At 37.3% G+C, this 24,154-nt stretch overlaps 2 protein-coding genes across 10 annotated transcripts; one reads left to right on the plus strand and one right to left on the minus strand.

Moving 5' to 3' along the window:
• The first annotated feature begins 3,352 nt into the window (after positions 1 to 3,352).
• Positions 3,353 to 6,731, plus strand: LOC110916203 (elongation factor 1-delta 1). 8 transcript variants are annotated; one of them, XR_004885009.1, is made up of 11 exons: positions 3,353 to 3,494; positions 3,572 to 3,626; positions 3,708 to 3,893; positions 3,982 to 4,025; positions 4,115 to 4,198; positions 4,307 to 4,721; positions 4,834 to 5,195; positions 5,289 to 5,372; positions 5,562 to 5,690; positions 5,791 to 5,929; positions 6,032 to 6,726. XR_004885009.1 is itself a non-coding variant. In XM_035986111.1 (10 exons), exons 7-10 carry the CDS (start codon positions 5,315 to 5,317, stop codon positions 6,085 to 6,087), a joined length of 357 nt encoding a protein of 118 aa, XP_035842004.1. In that variant the 5' UTR covers positions 3,353 to 3,494; positions 3,572 to 3,626; positions 3,708 to 4,025; positions 4,115 to 4,225; positions 4,313 to 4,721; positions 4,834 to 5,195; positions 5,289 to 5,314; the 3' UTR covers positions 6,088 to 6,414. The 8 variants fall into 8 exon arrangements, 4 of the variants coding, with proteins under 4 accessions (XP_035842004.1, XP_035842003.1, XP_035842002.1 ...); XR_004885007.1 differs by having other exon boundaries at positions 3,708 to 4,025; XR_004885008.1 differs by having other exon boundaries at positions 3,708 to 4,025; positions 5,597 to 5,690.
• Positions 6,732 to 9,993: 3,262 nt separating this feature from the next.
• On the minus strand, positions 9,994 to 21,028 carry LOC110915148 (KH domain-containing protein At3g08620). Of its 2 annotated transcripts, none has more exons than XM_022159799.2 (7): positions 20,817 to 21,028; positions 20,647 to 20,735; positions 20,315 to 20,457; positions 17,153 to 17,269; positions 16,949 to 17,065; positions 16,733 to 16,876; positions 9,994 to 10,556 (listed from the first exon to the last, which is right to left on the minus strand). In XM_022159799.2, the coding sequence occupies exons 1-7, from the start codon at positions 20,897 to 20,899 to the stop codon at positions 10,407 to 10,409; spliced, it is 843 nt and encodes a 280-aa protein (XP_022015491.1). In that variant the 5' UTR covers positions 20,900 to 21,028; the 3' UTR covers positions 9,994 to 10,406. The 2 variants fall into 2 exon arrangements, with proteins under 2 accessions (XP_022015491.1, XP_022015492.1); XM_022159800.2 differs by having other exon boundaries at positions 20,647 to 20,778; positions 20,893 to 21,021.
• Positions 21,029 to 24,154: the final 3,126 nt, after the last annotated feature.

Raw genomic sequence — 24,154 nt, forward strand, 5'->3', positions numbered from 1 at the left:
GGGACTAAACTTGACAAACTGCGAAAGTATGCCAATTTAAACTGTAACGAACATTCCGGAACATGTCCATAAGTTAAACATACCATAAATATCCTTTACATAGCTTAGAAATAGGCTTTGAGGGGTTTGGTATGCTAAAACAAACTTTTGGATCATTCAGGGGCTAAAAGTGTCAAAAAGTGCACAAGTTTGCACTTTCGCGCATAACTTACGTTCTGAATACATCCGGACATCCAAAAATTTATGTAAGCATCCTTATATTATGCCTTAGTGTTTGGCATGAGAAAAATCCATTCGTCGCGTCATTTGGATCGTCTTTCACGCTTATGCGCATTCCGTCGTAATTAAGCGAACATCGCGATCGTACGGCCAAACGAACCGACATCTGACATATTTTTGGGCATGTTTCATGTCCACAATGTTTAGGCATTATTTTGGGGCCTTAAAGATGGCTTTACAGGTCTTAAAAGGGCTGGAAATAGCTTAAAAACGCAACAGGGGCCGAATACGTAAATTCTGCAAGTGGTGCAGATCAGACGGGGCTAGGCGACCCGCGTAAGACCTGCACCCACTTTCACGCGGGCCGCGTGAACATGTCTGACAGCAGATTTTGCATTTAATGCAGAATCTGGCCTTTCGTTCGATCAAAGGGCGATGCCTTTTCACCCAAATGAAGGGCCAAGGGTCAAGTTCACTGAATTTAACCCCTGGACACATGTACGCACGAGATCAAGGCACGATATTCGATAAAACGATCCTAACGGTTCCACCTTTCCTATAAATACCCCCCCCCATTTGAGTAAAAACCCACAAAATCAGATCTAGAGCTCTAAGTTGAAACCATTGTTTCATACCTGAGCTATTTGGTCTTGATTTGCACTCGGGGACCCTCCGTAAGTCTTCTTTCGCTCTTTTATTCGCTTTTCGAGTCCGAAAGTCAACGTTTTGTTGACTTTCTGCATTGACCAGCTTATGGTCGATGCAAAGTTCATGGAACTTCATAACGTGAGCGTGATCACGATGGTTATGGTCCATAGTGACCATACCTACTGATCACCACGTTATCTAGGCTCAGTGACGAGTCGTAGTTTCGGCCAAAATGTGCATTCTTGCATATTTTGTAACCAAACTACTCGTGAGCATCAAAGCCGTTTGTTTTGATGTCAAACCTGTTTTCAAACTTGGTTAAGCATGTTCTAACATGCTTAGCTCGTCACTTTTAGTTTAGTGCTTATATAGGGTCGTAAGGTAAGCGATCTAAACCATCGCTTATGCTTTCGAACCCGACCCATTTGGTCGGTCATTAGGACCTGACCAAACACATTAGGTAACCATAGCTATAACCTTCCGAGGTTATACCTTGTGGTCACGATGTTAGGCGTTCCAGACGCGTTCTACGCGAACGACGCGTAAGGTGGCATAAGCTACCTAAACGGGTCGTGATGGACCGTAAGCACTTAGGTTAAGTTTCATTTTAGTATGTAGGCTTTGTTGAACCATATTACACGAGTCTCCATACTCGTTTGGTTTACGAACCCGCGTACTATCCGATCTTCCGATTTGGTCCGGTATATTAACATAGCTACCTATTAGGTGCCGTTGATATTCCGTGACCTCTCGCATTACCTGGTTATTTCACAAGAACAACAAAGCAATCTCAGGTGAGTACATAGAACCCCTCTTTTACTGTTTTCCAACTGTTTTGGGGTGAAACACATGTGCCTACCTGTTACATTCATGCTTTCCATGTTTTCACATCATATGCCTGCTATGTTGTTAGTACATTATAGTACACGATTTCATTACATTTTATGCTATGTATGCCCATTGTGTGCGTACTTAGTACATTGATTTACATAAACATTTCTGTTGCATATGTTTACTCAGCATATGGACACATTGATTTACATGAACATTTATGTTGCATATGTTTACTCAGCATATGGACACATTGATTTACATAAACATTTCTGTTGCATATGTTTACTCAGCATATGGACACATTGATTTACATAAACATTTCTGTTGCATATGTTTACTCAGCATATGGACACATTGATTTACATGAACATTTCTGCTGCATATGTTTACTCAGCATATGGGCACATGCCTTCATTTTGTTATGACATTTGGTTTGTTTAACATGGGACAATACATTCATTAACATTAGCTACGCCGTTCGTTAGTAGGTAGTGGTACCATAGGAATTGACAACTCCCATTCCTGAAGTCCTGGGTTTGATAGGACTGGAAGGAATGACCGAATTCGATATACATAACTTAGATAAACCTTTAATTTGTTTAAGGGTTTATCGCCGCAGTCTCAAGGCTTGGATGTATGCATAGTTTACAATACCGCATAAATGTTAATATCAATAGAGCATGCATTTTCCGCAGAACATAACGTTGATTTAAACCACGTTTTACCTCAACGACTTGTTTTGTGCATATGGTTTAAGTTGATACATTTCGCTTACCATACATGATACATTTTGGGATGCACATTACATGATTTACATTAAACATAAACACGTTGACATTGACATACACATTTGGTGGTTTACATTTGAACATAAACATTTGACATGGTTTACAATAACACTTGACATTTGGTTTACACATGAACAATTTACATGGTGGATTGGTTTGGGTAAATGCTTTAAGTAACGTGGCGTATGTAATATGATACAAACATGGTGGATACGCCGCTGGTACTTCCTATATATAAATGTTTGTATAATATTACATATCGTGGCGTTATCTAAGTCATTTCAGTTTAGACACATTGCATTTTACATAAAGAACATATCCTTCACAATACAATATTTTCACAAACTACTTATCTTATTCAACTCATTTTACTTGGTTATTCACTTAACCTTGCACTTATTTATACATATCCTTTGATGTTATCGTTTTTCAAATGGTTTACAAAGCAAGACAAATTACAAGTTTCATGACTGACTGTTATTAAACATTCTTTAAACACAAGTCATGAATCCCATTTTCACAAAAACTATGTATCTCACAGGCATTTTTATGCTGACGTACCTACTTTCACATGTGTTTTCAGGAGCTATTCCATAGGACGATGATCATGATTCTAGGGCGGACCTGTGCCTTAGAGCCTAAAAATGAAGTTGAACTAGCTTAATTATGTTTTGATTTCCGTACTCTCTTTCTAAGACAATGTAACACCTTTGTTTATAAATAAAATACAACTTGTATGCCATGGTTATGAAACAATTTAATTCTGTCCACGACACTCCCCGGCGTTTCCGCCGCGGTTGCATGTTATACGCGGCCGGGGTGTGACAGATTTGATAGAATGTCTTTGTAAAATTCTATGGAAATTACAAGGCTTTGAAACTACAAAACTTTAAACACAAATTAAACGATGTTCTTTTGGGGTTTTATGATTTATTCAACTTGGTGTGCAAGAAAGTGAAGAGACAGTGGAAAAGGAAAGAGAGAGGAGGATCAAGCAGAGCTTAGGTTTAACTACTTTTCTTCTGTTTAATTCTGTCTTTCTTTCTTCAAATCTCGCTCACATTTGATATTTTTTTCTTCAGGGACACTTTCACTGCTGCTGAGAAGTTTAGAAGAGAATTAGAATTTTTACAAAAGGTATTACGATCTGGTCATTTTAAGGTGTATATGAAGGGTTGAAGAATTATATGTATACTGATTAGCCGTTGCTATTTGCAGGGTAGTGATCCGTTAGATTTACAAAAGGTTCCGATGTTCAATCCCTAACAACGGCTAGGGTATCTCAATAAGCGGTATTATTTGGGTTGGAAGCAGTTTTGGATTTCGATCGATGCCATCCGTCATCGCCCCTGCATCAACTGCGTCACCCTCTCTGCACACCGCATCGTCTGTACTCAGTACAAGGTTTATGTGTTTTCTTTCATTTCATCTTCTTTTCTTATTACGATCTTTGTCATCTATGTTTTCGTTGGTTTTAAATGTTGCATTTCAGGCCTGTTTGCTTTGTGAGAGATTGGATACGAAAACTGTTAAATGGTATGTTTTTTTATCTCTGTAGTTTTTACTTTGTAGCTAAAGTTTCAATTCGTTACAGAACTGATGATAGTTTTTAATGATTTTGATAGACGGTTTTAACTAGAGGACGGTATAACGAGTGTAAAATGTTGTTTCAGCTGAACTAAATTTATGAAGGATTGACGGATTGGGTGGTGAGTTTTTGAAGTTTTAGTGTTTAGGTTTGTGGTTTTTGATCGATTCATTTGGTTTTTTAAAGCGACTTTATGAAAGCTTGATGGATTGAGCTTAAATTTTTGAAGTTTCAGGATTAATATTTGTGTTTCTTGATTGGTTGGATGATTTTCCGGCGTTTGGTAATTACATATATAATCTTTAATGGTGAAAAACATATAGATAGACTTCAACTATATGCGAAGCAAAGTTCCATTGAGTCGCGCGGGTATGCTTGCTATTTTAGTTTGAGCAGACCATTATGACGTTCTGGAGGAAGTTATGATGGTGTGTAATATACTTCAATGTCTTATTGATCATGCGACTCAATGGCCGAGATGTTACTCTTACTAAAGTGTAAAGTAGCTATACACTGGTTCTATAAAAGTGGCTGATAACTGAGTCTGCTTTCACTTGCCATTTGGTGAGTGCAGCCATGGTGCGCACGTTCTCATATGTTAAATGACAATACAAAGTGTATTCTTTGCAAAGGCATCAATGAATGTAAGTTGCATTTATTTTTTTATGATATAATTGTATGATTAATATAAATTTTTTTTTATTTCTAATTATTTTTGCTTTTGTTAACTCAGTATTTTGGGGTTCTATTTTGTAGACATGTTTGCCTGTGCGTTTGAGCAGCACAGAGAGAAGGGTGTTGCCACGATGTTGCCGGTGGCTCTGGCCATCTATGATGTTCCAGGATTGCCCCCGCTAAACATAATTGAAGACATGAGTTATGAAAAGAACACGCGCAAGTCAACTAGGGCTGACATTGAGAGACAGATACAAGAGGAAATCGCTAAATCACGCGTTAGACAAGTTGATAGTCAGGGTAGGGCTTATGGTACTGGGAAAAAGGAAATGTAGGATTGCGCGTGTTTGATTAACGAGCTGCGCTTCTTCGTCCTCTTTCGGAGACTAAAACATTGGGTCTTCTTGATGTTAGTTGTACTGTTAAAGGAGGTGGTATCTCAGGTGATTACAAGTTACCCCATCCCTCTCCAGTCCCGTACTACATTTTCTGTAAATTTTCAATTTTTTTAACAAAATAAAATCTGAATGAAACAGATCAAATTGGTGCAATTCGGCTTGGTATGCGTAGGGCCTTGCAAAACTTGGCACCAGATCAGTTCTGTCCTCCGTTGAAAGAAGGTAAATACTGATCTTTTTTATTTTCTTGCAGTTATGAAACCTTTTTTGTGCTTTAACATAGGAAGTTCTTTCGGTTATATGTTCGGGTGATATATTTCGGTTATATGTTTGGTTTACATATTTGTTCAAACTGATTGCTAAATAATCAGTTTGATGGTATAGGAAAAACTTAGGTGATGAATGTTGCAGGTGAATGATATGTGGTCATGCTTAGTTTCTTGCAGAAGTGTCTCTGCTGAAGGAAGCGGTGTTACTGTAGAAGGATCTGCTACATTCCCGGAAGAGGCTATTGCAACTCCTCATGTTGCCGAGACCAAGGTAAAACGAGTTTACCTTTTTAAATAGTTTGTGTGAGTTGCTGTTTGATTTACCTTTTTTGCACTTGCTAATATGTGATTTCATATATGTTGTTGTTCAGGCTGCAGCTGATGAGGGTGATGATAGTGATGTGGATCTTTTTGGTGAAGAGACCGAAGAGGAAAAGAAGGCTGCTGAAGATCGTGCAGCTGCTGAAGATCGTGCAGCTGCAGTGAAAGCATCTGGAAAAAAGAAAGAATGTGGGTTTATGCTCATTTTGTTGTACGTTCTTGAATTTCACTATTACTCACATTGGATATATTTTTATTTGCTTTTTTTTGTGCTTGTGGTTACATTATCAGCTGGTAAGCCTTGGGATGATGAGATCGATATGCAAAAGCTTGAGGAGGCTGTTTGAATTCAATTGGTATATTTGGTTTTAGATGTATTTTTTTCTAATTTTAGCTCTTAGTCTCTGAACTATGTATATGTGATGAATCTTTGTTAAAAGTTCTTTTTATCTAGAAACAAATTTAAGAAAAATCTTATGACTCAAATTTAGTGGAAGGTGATGGTGATACTAATGGTTTAAATGTAGTTTCTCTTAAAAGCAGGTTGAAGAAACGGGACTCGACTGTCACTGTCTCAGTTGCAGAAAATAACCGCTATATGGTTGAACCCGAGCCCATATAACAAAGTGCTAGAATGAGCGTGCATTGGTAACAAACTTATTCTTTTGTGGACTTTTTTTGCGGGTACTACTTATCGTTCAACATTTTTTGCCAAAGAATATATACGAGTCGAAAAGAGATATATATTACATGCATCCTTGGGTGTTCTTAATGTTTTCCACATTAGCTAAAAGGTGTTGTTTCTAAGATGTCTAGGTTAAATCTCAAGTGATAAAAACAAAGTTTATTGATTTAGGTAAAATCCGAGATGGTTATTTTTTTAGTTTTTAAGTATATACTCCTTTTTTTCCGGCGAATCGACGAGTGACTAAGCTTGGTTGGATTTTTACCTCACAAAGATCGTTCAGAAATAAAACAAGTCCGAGTAATTGTGATATAAAAGAAAGAAGATGCAAGACATGTGGGTAAGACACGTGGTGTATAAAGAAATCTTTAACGATTTTTTATTTTTTTTGTATTTCTTTTTTTTCAGTTCGTTGTAATTTAATATTTACCTAAGTAAAGGAATGATCTCAACGCCAATAAATATTATATGTTGGTGTGAAGCCACCCATGTAACTTCGTTTGATACATTACGTATCCGCGGGTAGAAAGATGAATTTCCTTACTTGAATGTTCATTTCTTTCAAAGGATTATTTTAACAATTTGAAGTTATATATTTGTTTGTTAAGCCACCCGCGAAACTCACGGGATCTTAGGCTAGTCTATACAAATAATAAAAGAAACCACTTTAGGACACTTGTCATTATATTAGACCATATCTTATAGATAATTATAATTTTAGTTTAATCTCTTCTAATTAATTATAGATAATCCTCCTACTAAATATTATTTAGTTTAATTATTACTTTTATATTTATCTATTTACTTCAAATTCAAACTTAGTTATCTAATTTGATATTATAGTAAATTACGATTTTGGCTCATGTGGTTATATCACTTTTACCCTTTTAGCCCAAAAATGATTTTTTTAACATCTGAGCCCTCAACGTCTTTTTTTCTAACCCTTTTGCACCCCAACGTCTTTTCTCCTAACCCTTTTGGTAGGGGCCAAAAGGGTTAGAAAAAAGACGTTGTGGGCTCAGATGTTAAAAAATTCGTTTTTTGGCTAAAAGAGTAAAAGTGATATCACCACAGGGGCCAAAAATTGTAATTTACTCTTGATATTAACTATATATTTGAACGCTTTGTTTAGTTTGGTATCAAATAGATTTTAGAGTGAATTGCAAGTTTTGTCCTTTATCTTTAGGCCATTTTGCAATTTTTGTCCTTTATGTTTAAATTTGACGAGTTTTGTCCTTTATGTTTGAAAATCAAGCACGTTTTACCCTTTGGGGCAAAACGTGCTTGATTTTTAAGGACAAAACGTGCTTGATTTTTTAAACATAAAGGACAAAACGTGCTTGATTTTTAAGGCCCAAAGGGTAAAACGTGCTTGATTTTTAAACATAAAGGACAAAGCTCGTCAAATTTAAACATAAAGGACAAAACTTGCAAAATGGCCTTAAGATAAAGGACAAAACTTGCAATTCACTCTAGATTTTACGAAACTTAAAATAAAATTAACTAATATTATTTATCATTTCTACATTTACAAGTTTTGAATAAATGATTACATTTATTGAGACTTCGTTACATTTACAAGTTTTAAATAAAGGGTTAAATTTATTGAGACTTTGTTAACAAATTTTACTACAATATAATAATCTATTTATATCAATATAAATATATATTTATATTATACTATATAATAAAACATTAATGTGTAACACCTATCATTCATTGTAAGCATTTAATTTATGATTTTCTCACCTGACTTCCAAACTTATCTTATATTAATTAAATAAATAAATGAATAATGAGCTAATATTAAATTTCATCCTACTTTAAATTTTGAATACCATTCTTCTATTTTTATAATAAAATATGATTCTAAAATTTAAATTGTTAATTTAAGATATTTTTAAATAAAACAAATTATTTATCACGAAAACCAAACTTTGTATTAATATATGAAATATTTTTATTTGGGAAATTGGCCTGTAATAATTCCACCTAGATCTTATTGGCCATTAATAATCCCACCTCAGAATATTCCCCCACCGGTCCCACCTTTCACCTATTTTTCCTACAATGGTCCCCCGTTAAAAAAAACTTAACGGAGTTAAGCTTTTTTCCAAATTACAAACAGATTTTTTAGGGCTTTTGATTAGAACGACGATACGAGTACATTGATGTAAAACTTGCCTCGAAACGGTGCTCCAAACGATGAAAACAGCGCTTCAATTCGAGTGTTTAAATTTCCAGTTAACCAAAATCAAGTCACTTGGAGCACCATTTCGAAGTAAGTTTTACATCAATGGACTCGTATCATCGTTCTGATCAAAAGCCCTAAAAAATCTGTTTGTAATTTGGAAAAAAGCTTAACTCCGTTAAGTTTTTTTAACAGGGGACCATTGTAGGAAAAATAGGTGAAAGGTGGGACTGGTGGGGTGAATATTCTGAGGTGGGATTATTAATGGCCAATAAGGTCTAAGTTGGATTATTACAGGCCAATTCCCCTTTTTATTTTCATTACTAAAAAAATTAATATCAATTTTATTACATAATTTATAAATCAATTTGTCGGAATTTGTACCAACACTTTATCACTCAAATAGATGTTGATTTGCTTTTTGAATAACATATCTTCTTTTTAAGAACCATCTTCACAATCATCATATCCATCGCGTATCGAGTATTATCCATTAGTATATTAAGATGTGACTTTTTTTATTATTGGTATATAAAATTAGATTTATTAAACCCATTTGACCCGTGTAATAGATAAGGTTTTTTAATATATAACTTTTTATTATTTGATATATAAAATTAGATTTATTCAATTCGTACAATACACGGGGTTTTTATAAGGATATATATTTTTTATTATTTAGTAACGGAAATTACATTTATTCAACCCGTGTAATACACATATTTTTAAAAGATATAACTTTTTTATTATTTGGTATATAAAATTACATTTATTCAACCCGTGTAATAAATGAGGTTTCTTAAAGATGTATATTTTATTATTTGGTAAAAAATATTACATTTATTCAACTCGTGTAAAACAAGCGGTTTTAAAGATATAATTTTTTATTTGGTATATAAAATTATATTTATTCAACTCATACAATATGGTTCTTATAGATATAACTTTTTATTATTTAATATATAAAATTATATTTATTCAACCAGTGCAATAAAAGAGATTTTTAAAAAATATTATTTTATTATTAGTATATAAAATTCATTTATTCGACCCGTGTAATACACGGGGTTATAACCTCGTTAAAATATATAACAAGGTCTTATCCAAAATCTTTAAAAATTTCAAATGAATTTATTAAATTATGTAACCAAGTCTTAAATCAAATATTTGTATGGATTATATGCGTATCAATTATTTATGTATCCCACTAAAAATAAGATTTTTTATAAGGGTGAAATTTAACAACTTTAAAATTATTATTTTTAGTAAGGGGGTATGAAAAATAAAATGGGTAGTGCATTTACCCAACCCCGTCATCTAAACGCATACACTTATCAAAAGAAAACAATCTCATATCCAACACAGCATTTAAACAGAAAAGCAGGAGAATGTATTTATATATGGATGACATATTGTTCTCACTGGCAAGAATAAATCGAATGAATCAAAGTTTACAACACTAACACCCATCACCTTATAATCACCAAAACAAGAATATAAATAATTAAAATAAAAAATAAAAAAGACAACTTTTCCTGTGTTCTTCATTGCTATATCCATCATTCAACTTTCAAAAATAAAAATTAAAAACAAAAAGCAAGATTCTCCTGCCAAAACTTCCATCCTATACTTTAGATTTGTGATCATAAACCCATGAAATATGTATAGGAAGGTGCATATGATCTCCAAGGCAGAGTAGAGAAAGAGAGAGAGAGAGAGTGTGTGTACACATATATGACGATTCTGATCCGCGCCCAACTGGTTTTCAAAAGGTTTGCACAGTTATTGTTTCAACGCCCGGTTTTTGCACGTTTCATTCCACTGCTGGTGTTGAATGGTGATACACTGCCGCTTGGCCCAGGACTGTCTTCTCTAAAATTTGAGTTCAGCATCGCTAGTTCACGTAATTGCTGTCTTTTAATATAATCTTGCGACTCATCCTGTGTACATCACAGATTTAAGAAGTATATTAATAACAAAATATTCAGAAAACAATTAATTCAGATTGTATATGATCAATCAGTTTATAAAACAAACGGTCAAAAATTGTATCCAAATCCACAACATGATGTTAAATTTGCAAAACTCCATGTCCTTAAGTTGACTTTTTGCTCAAAGTCAACCTATCTTACATATTTACAGCAAGTTTAAAGTTGAAGAAACACCAAACTAATATGGTGATTAGTTTGTGGTTTGTGCCTCGACAAATAAGGTTAATCTTCTTTATCTCGTCCAAGCTGTGATGTGATGATTCTGCAAAACACTAAACACACCGTTAAGCTCGTTACGAGGAGCGGAATAGGGGGGTTCTCCTCGTAACCACGCCGGCCCTCCGGCGTGAGAATAAGTATATGCTTTGAGGATAAAAGTGTGTGATTAAGAGTGAGAGAGCAAGGAAGCGGAATCCTTAAACCTGGAGGTGAAGCTCACTATTTATAGCCGGAGTGGTGTGGAAGGAGATGGGCTGATGGGCCTTGTGCCTGTAGTCGACAACAAGGAATATCCGTTTTGTCCCCTCTGCCACGACCGTTGGTGCTTCTGGGCGAGAGGGAAGCTGGCGCACGCTGAATGGGTCCAGGTGTCCTGACCGTTGTCCTTGTTGTCTCGTCTGTCATCAGCGGCTAAGTGGAGATCGTGGAGCAGTTGTCGGCGCACGCTGATTGGTGCCATGTATGCGTCCTTGTGTACCTTTTTTGTCTCCTGTACGATTGTTAATCGTGGAGCATGATCGGATACAGCCTGTTGGACGCTCGTTGGTCCAGTGCTCTGCCATTTGTACCTTTAGTACATATCCTAGGATTACCGGCGAGCCGTTTCGTCTGGTGTCAAGCGCGCCTAATAGAGTGATTGTTAGTCACTATGTCAGGCGCGCCGTTTCGTCTGGTGTCAGCGAATGAGGCCCATGCGCGCGTGATAACCGTCACTCCGTGTTTCCCGCCTAACGTGTCATCCTCTTGTTGGACACGCGTGCGGCTGCTTCGGCATGGTTACCGATCGCATTAAATGCAATGGGTATAAATACTTGAAGAGAAAACGATAGGGAACATCTTTCCTTCGAATTTCTTCCCTTTTCTCTTTTCTTATCTTCAATATTAAGAGATTTTTGTAGAACTTCAAATCTTCAAGATTTTTATGCCAATCTTCAACCTGTTCTTAAGGTTTTTACAGATTTTCTTCAGATCTTCTTCGAGTTCTTAGAGTCTTTACAGATCTTCAAACTTCTATATTAAGATGTCAGCTGCCGACGATGTGGTGGCGGTTGAGGAGACCGGTGGTGCCCTGCCACCGTTAAAATGGGATCAGGGCTTATTCGAACAAGTGGTTAGGGGCCACCAGTTTGCAGAGTAATGGGATGCCAGATATCCGGCACAAGGGCAGACGGCCGCCGATGCCCCACCGGGATATATAACACTTTATTCCGACTTCTTCGGGGAAGGCAACTTCCGACTGCCAGCCATCCACTTCTTGGGTTCGATTCTACATTATTATGCTTTCCATATTTAGCAGTTGAGCCCCATGGGCATGGTGCGAATTAGGCACTTTGAATTTGTATGTCGATCGCAAGTGGAGGAGCTCACTGTTGAAAAATTTAGGGTAGGGTATTCTACCAGCTTCAAAGCAACCTGGGATTCTTTTCTTTTTCCCTTTGTGACGCGAAGAAAATTTTGATTAACCCTCCAAAGAGTTTCCATGACTGGAAGATGAAGTTCTTCTACATTTGCGAGGAAGTGATTCCAATAGCTATGAAATTCCGTGATTCAGCACCTATTCCAAAGGAGGACATTAAGATCCCGCGCGGGGCGGCCTGGTATGAGAAATTGCTCGCGCTACCAAACGAAGTGTTTGGTGAGCAAGTTTTAGTTGCGGCAGGGATGAGTGAAAAGTGGCCACATGACAGCCCTAACGTGCCAGTTCTTCTGTTGGAGGATGAAGGTAAATTCCCTTGCTTTATCTTTGTAAAAATCTTTTGAATAGGATCTACTCTGATAATAGCTCCTTGTGTTAATGCAGAGGTCGTGATTTATCACCGCGCGTTCCTAGCCTATGTTGGTGTAATGGACATGAGGGCGCTGCGCGACAGTGAAGAATATTGGTTTGAGCAAATTGGGCAAACTTTATGTATGCCAGAGTTGAACTGTTTGTTGCTCCTCCTGTTGCGACTGAAGGTGTGCACATTCCTAATTCTTTCCAGCGAGTAGTCAGTACTCTCATCGAAACATGAGTTAAAACCATCCCATGGCATGTTTGCAGGTGTGTTGCGCAGCTTGGGAGTTGACCATGAAGAAAAGAAACCGAAGAGGGTTGTTAAAAAGAAAGTAACTGTAGCTAGAGGAGCGGCTACCAAGAAGGCAGAGACTGTCGGCGCAGCGTCTGATGCTGCTTCTCGTAAAGGTACTGCTCGCTTTAGACAAAGTAGTCTAGAAGACTTTGTTTACGTGGCTGACTCCTTTGAGGAGTTGTACGCTATAGGTGGAAACATCAAGGCAGCGTGGCAGCTGGCGCGCGGAGCTCTGAGAGCGCAGACTCTAAAGGCACAGAATCCGGCGCAACCTCCACATCCGCCCATGTTGAAGAGACTGAAGCTACTCCTGGTTATGTAGAGCTGATCAGGAAAAATGTTTCTAAGAGGCCTCGTGAGGAGACGAAGTCTAAGGCATCCCCTACTGCCAAGAAGAGTGCCACTGGCAAGCCTGCCATTGGAAAGAAAGGGAGCTTTAGGACTCTCTATACTGATGTCTCAACTGGAAAGTGTTCTCACACTTGTTTATCCTTTTTCATGGTTCTCCGTCATAAGAACCTCTTTAGGTGTCTTATCAACAGAGTCCAGTGTTTATCCCTTTTCGCATTCTTTATCGCCTTGCGATACCCGATTATGTCGATCGTAGCGTGCACATCCTCTTTGTAGTTATGCCTTTACTCATAACCGCTGGACTGATTCGACTTCCAGCCAAGGTTTTTGTTCTTCTTGTTGCGCCTGTTTGACTCCTGCGCGTTGATTCTTAAGTAGTGATCATCAGAATAATGACTGGACTTGCCTCCAGCCGATGATTCCTTTGTCTGCGCGACCACCTTTGCTGCTGCCATTAATTTAACCCACTCCTTGGGCATACCGTCTCTACCTACGATAGTCCGGATCAGACTATCACAACGAATTGCCTTTTAGAAGTGGGCGCACATCAAGTGTACGCTCATGCCACCAATCTCTAAACACTCTTTGTTGAAACGAGTGATGAAATCCTCCAGACCCTCGTTATCGCGTCGCCAAATCTTCATAACTTCAGAAATATCACGCTTGTATCGTCTTTGTTGGCTGAAGTGGGCAAGGAACTTCTCTTGGAAATCGATACACGACTTGATTCTACCCGCGTGGAGGCTGTCGAACCACCCGCGAGCCGCCCCAGTGAGTGTTTAAACAAAAAGATGGCATCACATGGGCATGGTCCATCCACCCACTACACAAACGCTTGTAAAAAGTTGAATATGATCATCCGGATGGGTTAAGCCATTGAACTTACCCACAGTTTGTGGAAGTTTGGCTTTTTCCAGAGGAGCCAAAGCGATGCTCCGGATGAACTTAGAGTGTTCAACTACTGCTACTGGCCTATAGAAGAGGCTGAAATCGTGCTCTGCCGCTTCGTTGTACGCACGGCTTCGGCCTGTAGAACTCGTGATTCTTCTGCAGACGATTGAAAACTGATGAGCTTACCTCCTGCTGGTACGTGGAGTCATTCTCATCAGTATTTCGCTCCCATTCATCATTGATGTTACGCGGCCTAAGCCGTTTACTTAACGGACGTTTTTGTTGCACATATGAGGGAGTTCCGTAATAACTGTCAGTTTCACCGTAAGTGGCGCGCGTATTGCGCGCACTTTGCCTTCTTAGTGATGAGGGTCTTTCATGTTGTTGTCTTTGTACGCGCTCCTGAGGCGGTGTTTCATAATTGACCTGTCTTGGTGCAGGTGTCTCCAATGGAGATGGTTGTGTCTGGGCTTGAAGTAGCACTTGCTGCGTGCTGAGCTGCGCGTAGATGAGATTAAAAGTCGCTTGACTTTTTGCATACCAGGAGGCGAGAGTTTCCCCCTCTGGTAGCCCTAACAGCACGGACATTCCTGATGGCGCTGGTGTTGACGGACCAGCACCATGCCTTGTTGGGGTTACCGTTTGGGTGGTACCAATACCACTTGCGCGGATGGCCCACGTGTGTGCCCTCCCACTCGGTATACTCGTCGTTGTGTAGGTTTTGGACGTGCGAGATATCCTCCACCGTACCTAATTGAGAGCGTGCACCGATGGGTGGAAAAGGGATTCCCTAATCAGCCATGGACCGAGAGAAAAAACAGCTCAGAAAAGAAGATGAAAGTGATTATGAAAAATCGATGGCGCTAATGAAGAAACACCAAACTAATCTGGTGATTAGTTTGTGGTTTGTGCCTCGACAAATAAGGTTAACCTTCTTTATCTCGTCCAAGCTGTGATGTGATGATCCTGCAAAACACTAAACACACCGTTAAGCTCGTTACAAGGAAGGGAATAGGGGGTTCTCCTTGTAACCACCCTTAGGCGTGATAATAAGTATATGCTTGATATTAGTGTGTGATTAAGACTGAGAGAGCAAGGAAGCGGAATCCTTAAACCTGGAGGTGAAGCTCACTATTTATAGTCGGAGGAGGGGAATAGGGGGTTCTCCTTGTAACCACCCTTAGGCGTGATAATAAGTATATGCTTGATATTAGTGTGTGATTAAGAGTGAGAGAGCAAGGAAGCGGAATCCTTAAACCTAGAGGTGAAGCTCACTATTTATAGTCAGAGTGGTAGGAAAGGAGATGGGCTGATGGGTCTTGGGCATGTAGTCGACGACAAAGAATATTTGTTTTGTCCCCTCTGCCACGACCGTTGGTGCTTCTGGTCGAGAGGGAAGCTGGCGCACGCTGAATGGGTCCACGTGGCCTGACCGTTATCCTTGTTGTCTCATCTATCATCAGCGGCTAAGTGGAGATCGTGGAGCAGTTGTCGGCGCACGCTGATTGGTGCCACGTATGCGTCCTTGTGTACCTTTTTGTCTCCTGTACGATTGTTAATCGTGGAGCATGATCGGATACAGCCTGTGCGACGCTCATTGGTCCACTACTCTGTCATTGATACCTTTAGTACTTGTCCTAGGATTACCTGCGCTTCTGTCCTTCGCGCGACCATCGGGGATATCCCGTGTAGCTGGCGCAAGGTCCAGAAAGTGAGGGTTTTCATCTAAGGAGCCAAGTGTGGAATCTGGTCTCGTGTTTGCCTTGACCTCGTGCGCGACCTAGATTGCACCTGATTGGCCGGCGCGAGGTTGGGAAAGCTACCAAATTAGCCTGATAAGAGTATGGTCCCGCGCGCGACCTAATTGGTCGGCGCAGGTTTTGGGACCATACCCCTTCAAAAGCACAGCAGACACATCTCATAAACGAGACATAAAAGAGGTTACGCAATAATATACATAAAAGAGGCTCTTGTATATTGGTGGGCCAAATCCACATACGACACCTAAAATAAAAGACAACTAATAAAATCATAAACCACAGGCTGTATAAAATCAGATTAAATTGCATAATACTACTAAAGAGGTGTTTAGATTTGAACAATGTATCTAGTTATTTTAATTCAAAATTGTGATAATTAGTTAAATGGATAGAAAGGGAGTTATGTAGGAGTCAAATAATTGGTTTGAGCCTTTCATACTAAATGCACAAAACTGATTTCCTAAGAGCAAAAGATATACCTGTTTACAATTACCTATCACCTAAATTGAGAAACTTGCTCCTGTTTGACAAGATTATATCCAGAAAACAATGTTCTTTTTCTAAAGATATGTTGTCTACTAATTCATTAACTAATCAAAATGTGTAAAATAAACCTCTTATTACCAACCCTTTAAAAACATCCAAACGCCATCTTTTATAGCTCATTTCAAATCAAAAAACAAAGACCCAAGGATTGAAAATCAAGTACCCCATTAGGTGATTCAGTAATTGTATAATGTAATGCCACTCACAAGTTTGTCTAGGGGTGTTTTAGTCCAAGACATATGTGAAGTCAAATCGAACACCCTAATTAAAAAACAGTAAAAAAAGGTACCACAGGTTTGAGCAGTTCTTCGATTATTTCTTGGGCCTGCCTGAGCCTAATATCAACAACGCTTGCTGGTAAATCTGCTTCAATCAATATGTGAAGTGGCTCGTTTAAATGTTCATACCCTGGTCTTCCCCTTAGCTTCTCTTCCTTCAGATGCATTATATATATATGTGTGTGAGCACACAAACAATAAGCCTCAAACTTATGGTTAAAAAGTACCTGTTCTGGATCCTTGATTGACCCTTTTCCTCTTATATAAACTCGACAACCTGTTGTACCCTCTACCCGTTTTAGTGAATTGCCTCTAGGGCCAAGAAGCCTTCCAACAAAATTAAACTAATATCCAAATGAATTTAGTATATACATTAAGACCACAAGGATAATGCAATGAAAATGCTTTCTAGAAAGAAAAAGAAAACATACATTTGGATAGGTATCAACTGGTATCTCTAACCGCAGAATTTTCTTGACAGTGTATGCACTTGGACTTGCTGGAGCTCCTTGCCAGTCCATGGTTGTTCCCGCTGGTCCACTTAATCTCTGTCAAGAAACACAGGATTTTTAGTACATTTATGAAGGTTTTTTTAAATTTGTGTGTGCAACTTCTTTTTTGGTGACCATGAGAGCTCGTTAGGAAAACTCAAGGCTCCAAACAGCTGTTTATCTGGTTATAATTAATTACATCAAGCAACAAACACTATTTCCTACAGTCATTTTTGTTATGGCTCATTATCTGATTCAGTTATTCAAATCACACAATAACTTTAAAAATTGCATATTCGAATTCCCCATGGTCATTTACAGGCAAGAGTTGTACCAACCACTTTATCAACAAATTAAATTTATGTTCTTGTAGAACCGTCATTTTTGAATGGGTACAACAAATAAACCTAAAATGGATGGTTCATGTCTCCTCTCTTGAGACTTCTATTCAAAATTTCCACATTTATATGATAATAACATCGACCATGAACTTCAAATCTATATATGAAACCGACTACCATCTTTCTATAAGACGCAAGGAAAAACATTTGTTTAAATATAAGATATATTATATAGAGTAAAGTGCAATTTGCCTCCCTGAGGTTTGGTTCAGATTGCCACCTGCCTCGCTCTCTTTCGGTTTTTGCCCTCTGAAACCCTAACATGGTTATTTCATTATCATTTGCCCCCGAAACGTTAAAGGCTGATAATACATGTTGTAAAAAGGCCCTTTTGCCCTTACTAAATGATGTAAAAAAACTATATTACCCCTCGCTCTATATTATATTCAAAATTCCCTCCATTTTCACATTAGGTGCAGGTTTGACTTTATAAAGTCAAAATATTGAAGCATCATCAACCCATTTTGACTTTATAAGCTCAAGACCGAAACATTGAAACACATTTCGTTGTTTCGACTTTATTTGAAACCCATCTACCTAGGTAAATTGCACTAAACCTACATCTTGGGCATGGCATTCCAACTTTGACTTTAGTGGGTCAACTGCAGCCTATGTTGTCAAAAGCGAGCTAGGCGCTCAGGCGCAGCTAAACCGTCTGGTGGAGAGCTAGGCGCAAATCTGCGCCTTTTTTGAAAAAATGCACTCAGGCGAGTGCCTGGAGCTGGGCGCAGGCGCAAAAAAACGACCCTAAACCGAAAGAAATAGCCTTAAACAAGAAGGGACGGCCTGAAACGTTAATTTAGAGAGGGTAGATAGTTAGGAACCTGGTTTAGCAACTTCGTAAAGACTACCTAGTTAAACTCTAGAGCATTGTGGCCGACCAGCAATGTGGTGGACTGGTGTCGGCTGCTCTTTTTGATAGGAAACCCTAATTCAGTAAAATTGATGGGCTGCCTTTTGTAGATTATGTGTAGATGGTATTGGGCCAGCCTTTGTTTTAAATAACTAAACTATTTTATAGAATAGATGGGTGGCCCAACTAAAGATCTTATTGTTTTTCACTTTATTGTTTTAGTTCGTTATAAATACTTAGATATTTTTACAAACGTTAATTATTGTTGTACATATTCTAAACGGATATTATGATTTTTTACATTATATTCTTATAATAGCGTAAAACCATTAATTTTATGCCTATTATATATAATTTCTTTTATTTTTTTACTACGGCGCCTTACTTAAAAAAGCCCTCGCTTTTTTTGCGTCTTGCGCCTAGGCTCCAGGCGAGACCTTTGCGCCTTAAGGGCGCCTAATGCTTTTGACAACATAGACTGCAGCAAAGCTGCACCTAATGATCTGCACTTAATTGGTCAACTAACCTGCATCAAGTTCATCACTGTCAGTGTCACTAATAGTGTAAAACCATTAATTGGCCAACAACCTGCATCTAGTTCATCACTGTCACTAATCCACCTAATTGGCCAACAACCTGCATCTAGTTCATCACTATCACTGCATCTAGTTCATCACTGTCACTAATCCACTCCAACAGTCCAAGCTCTTACCCTCTACTAACATACAACAAGCTAAGTAGTTAATGCGGTAAAATATCGGATATCGGTCAAGGACCGATATTTGAGATATCGCTTATCGTAGTGGGATATCAGTAATTTTAATATCATGCGAAATTTATATATATAGCAATTTAACACAAACAGTTCAGTATACTCGCCTATCATTAACAAATTAACCTTTTTCAACTTACAAAACACTAACAATTGTAGCAAGTAGGAACTAACTAAGACTTAAAACACTAACAACTAACAATTAAGACTTAAAACACTAATAGCAATAATAAGAAGAAATAAGAAGAAAGATACTGATATCAGGAAAATCATTGATATATTGGTCAAATATTGATCCAATATCGCCGATACTATCGGTACCAATATTCTGACCGATATTTTGCACCTTTATCTCGGTAGGGGACCGATAACCGATATATCGGTGATATATCAGGATATTAACTACATAGTATATAAGGCTAAGTTAAATACTTAATCATGATCCCAGGTTTGGCAATTTGACAAACCCGAGTGGTCTAATAATAATGGGCTCTGTTCGCTAAAAAAATCAATAAAAATTTGCCACAAAACACAATGTAAAAATCCGGTTAACCTAATCAAACAACTCATAACCAATAACCGATTTAACCAAAACCAACTGGTTAATAAACCAAGTGTTCGGTTTAAGAAAACAACCACACCGAACGGAATCATGCCCAGTTTCCGTCCGCTACTACTTTCTACAAAGCCAATTGTTACAAATCTTCTAACTATAAGCTGAAAGAACCTTTCATTATAAACTGACTATCTTGCAAGTTACTTGTTCTAGATGCTGTAACTCATTTAGTATATGTATATATGCTGTAACTCATTTAGTCATTATAAACTGACTATCTTGCAAGTTACTTGAATCAATAGGTGATGTTGACCTTAAAACACTTTGTTCAAATCAGCTCATTTTAAACTGTTTTTCTAACTGAAACCCATTTTAACCTTTAAGAGATATAAATATAGCCCAAATCAGGTCAACCATAAGTAAATGGCACCTATAAATATAGTAAGAAAGTTACACACATTCTTTTATGACATTTCCTGCAACAAATTCTCTATATATTTTTTTTATATAGCAAAAATACCTCAGGTGGAATACCATTCCAGGCACTAAGTCTAGTCCCGGACATAAGATTAGAAGATGCCATGGGGCTTGGGCTTCTATGCCGCAGTCTGTCGAGCTCATTCAACCCTTGGTTCGGCAGCATACCCGAAACCCTCAAGATCTCTAAAAACAACATAAATCAATTTCAGGTAACATTTTCAAACCACCATACATGGCAATAAATGAATGTGGCAGCCACCGTAAGAAGAATTCAACTAATAACTGCTACAATTTGACAGTACTCAAAGCAGGGCAAAACAGGATCTATCTATCTACATGAAACCAATAAAATCAAGATCTGCAAAATCGAACCTTGATTCAATAATCTGCTGCATATTGGAAGAACTTGCATAAAAGGCTGGAGCTTCTGATGCTCCTCCAACAACTCAGTCAAGTATTGACTGCAAGCAAAATCCAATCCAATCCGATCAAAACAGATGAACCCTAAAACTCAGATGAAATGAAGAAAGAAGAAGGAAGACCTGTCAACATCTGGGTTAGCTCTAATGAGTGGAGAGGCAGCTCGTGCAGGAGAGAAGTTGGGATTATTATACAAACCTGACATAGGATGGATTTTCAACAACAATCCACCCAAACAAAATCACGGAAGAAGAAGAAGAAGAAGAAGAAGAAGAGACAATAATAAAAAGAAAAGGGTTTTGTGCCAATAATACAAAAAGGTCGGTCAAATTCACCAGGCCAAATCTTTACTGGATATGACTTGCTTCCTTTTCATAATTATTATAATATAATATAATCTAATCCCGATTTTCATTTTCATTTTCATTTTAATTAATATATATTCAACACTGGATGGAACATACATGTTGCATGTTCTAATGATGAGGTTGTTGTATGTAGTCTTCCATGTGTGATTGTCTTGTGTTTCTTGTTTCTCACTCGACTACAGTAACTGTATTGTATTGTTTGTAGTAAGTATATTGTTTGTCATGATTTCCTTACCAAAAAAAATATTGTTCGTCATTAGTAGAACAAGGATATTGGTAAATGAGAGTTAATGGACTTGGGATTCCTACATGCTGAGAAGACTTTTTATTTACAGTTGTGTTGTTTGGCTTGCCATGTAATTTTCTTTATATTAATTATTAAATTCTTATTAAATTCTTATTGTGAGTTAAATTTACCATTCAATTTTGTTGATTGTTACGAGTCCAGTTGTATAGCATTTTGTCTTTTTTGGGGTGTGTGTCCCATTTCACATGACAACCTCAACAATCAACATGACCACCACCCCTGGTGTTGACTAATAAAAAATTCAGCAATCATCACTAAACACCTATCACCCTTCTCAAACTCAAACTCAAACTCAAGTTCCTCCAAGGCTGCAACAGTGACGCGGAAACTTTTCCGGCCGGACCCAAACGTTGCCTATCTCCGGTACTAAGAAACAGTAAATTTTGAGTTGGTAGACGGCGGTCTGCCTATGGTAGTAATGGGTAGGTCGACGAGGCAGACGTGAGGCATTTAGGGGTGGCTCGACGACTGTCTTCAAAGAAGGAGAGAGAGAGAGAGAGAGTGCAACGGTGGTAGTGGTAGGAACAAGTCAGATGCCCACCGGAAGCGATGGTTGTGCTATGGTGATGATAGCGTTGACAGGAGAAGACACCTGAAATTTGATTGTCATAGTGCGAATAAATAATTAAAGATGTTGTGGGGGTGGTTGTCAGGTTGGGGATACTCTGTTCCTTTTTATTAAAAGAAATTCACTTGAATAAACACATTGAGGTGATGATTGTTTGGTAAAAAGTTAATTGTTACGGAGAAGTATGGTTGAAAAAATGGAATCTTTAGGAAGAATGATGGTGGTTGACGGTAGTGCGGACAATGTGAGAATAAAAGTGGGTTAAATCATGTTATTTAGAGTTGGGATTTTGTGTAGACATGAGTTCTTCAATCAACAGAGGGTGGTGGTGGTGTTTTGAAATACCCCCACCATTTGTTACCTTTTTGTCGTTTCTATTTTTCTTTTTTTTATTAATTATCATTTTTAGAATTTTAATGACATTAACAGGATTTGAGCATAGAGAGGGATAATAATAATAATAATAATAATAATAATAATAATAATAATAATAATAATAATAATAATAATAATAATAATAATAATAATAATAATAATAATAATAATGATGATGATGATGATGATGATGATTTTGTTTGCAGAGATTTGATAGGGAGATAAGTAGAAAATTGTTTATATGTGAGCTCATATATACAAAATCATGGTGTTTGGTACAACTTTCATCTTTATATGAGCTCACATATGAGTTGTTTATATGTGAGCTCATATAATAATAATAATAATAATAATAATAATAATAATAATAATAATAATAATAATAATAATAATAATAATAATAATAATAATGATGATGATGATGATGATTTTGTTTGCAGAGATTTGATAGGGAGATAAGTAGAAAATTGTTTATATGTGAGCTCATATATACAAAATCATGGTGTTTGGTACAACTTTCATCTTTATATGAGTTGTCAAAACTATTTTTTTTTTCTCAATTCACACACATCAGAATTCTTTATTAGACAACATTTACTTTTTTAACAGTAAATTTTTTTTATTCCTATCGTCTGTGAACTTGAACCCAAAACTTCTCCCTCCTCTCAAGGTGTTTAAAGACTTTGTATTTGTTAATGGACCACCACCCCATTAGTTAAGACAATATTTACTTGAGTGTTAAAGACTCCTACATTAAATAATTTAAATAGACATTATTGGCATATTACATTATATATTTTTTAGGTTTTCTCTTTCGTTCTCGAAATTTGACGACTTAACACCCTGCAACGCGCGTATCTGGTTCAACACTTTTAAGTTTATTTTTAATTAGGTTTAACGATTCCGTCGTAACGCACGGGTTTTAAAAACTCATGTAGTAATTAAGATATCATAAGACGTAGGAATATATATATATATGTTGGTGCCATTTTATAGTATACATAAATGTGATATTATATAGGGGAAGGCTAAAATAAGAACGTTAAACATTGTGAGAACTGTGAGAACGAATTAAAAAACTGCGAGAACTTGGTCAAAAACAATTTATATTAAAAAAAAATTACATTTGTCATTATTATTCGAATACAATGTTAGAAATTTAATTTACACGTTTAATTTACTGTGAATTCGTAAATAAATAAAAGAGTAAATTACAAGTTTTGTCCTTTATGTTTACACCAAATTGCAGGCGGTGTCATTTACCTTTAAAATTGATAGGTTTTGTACTTTATGTTTCAAAATGTTACACGTTATGTCCTTTAGGACTAACCCAGTTTATTTTTTCAGTTAAATAAAAACATGTGCAGGTCACATGAGGGTAGATATGTCATTTGTTAATCCCCTTATCTTTTCTGTGACAACTGGCAAAAATAATGGTAATTCCGTACAACTTAAACACTTGATTTAACGTTTAATTTCTCTCTTTACGATTTAATTATTGCATGATTAGGTCGTATAAGTTCTAGCAATCATAGGACATGGTTAAAAATGCTAAACAATGTTAACACAATCGCCATGTTGCGAGAAAACCGCAAACTATGTCCTAATATGTTGGCAATATGCTGAAAACAATATTCACCTGAGCACACTATTCATGCCAGCAAGTTCCAAAAACTGTCGGGACGAGCAACGAAGGGCACGGATGCTCTTGGTAGATGGAATACAATTAAAAATCCCAAATAAGGGGCACTAAATCGTTGAAACACTTCAACTTTCCGGTGAACGCGTATGAGTGCACTTGTCCGTTCTGTGCCGAAATATAATCAAAATAAATTGTCCGCG

The sequence above is a fragment of the Helianthus annuus genome, chromosome 16 (genome assembly GCF_002127325.2).
Source record: "Helianthus annuus cultivar XRQ/B chromosome 16, HanXRQr2.0-SUNRISE, whole genome shotgun sequence".
Lineage (NCBI taxonomy): Eukaryota > Viridiplantae > Streptophyta > Magnoliopsida > Asterales > Asteraceae > Helianthus > Helianthus annuus.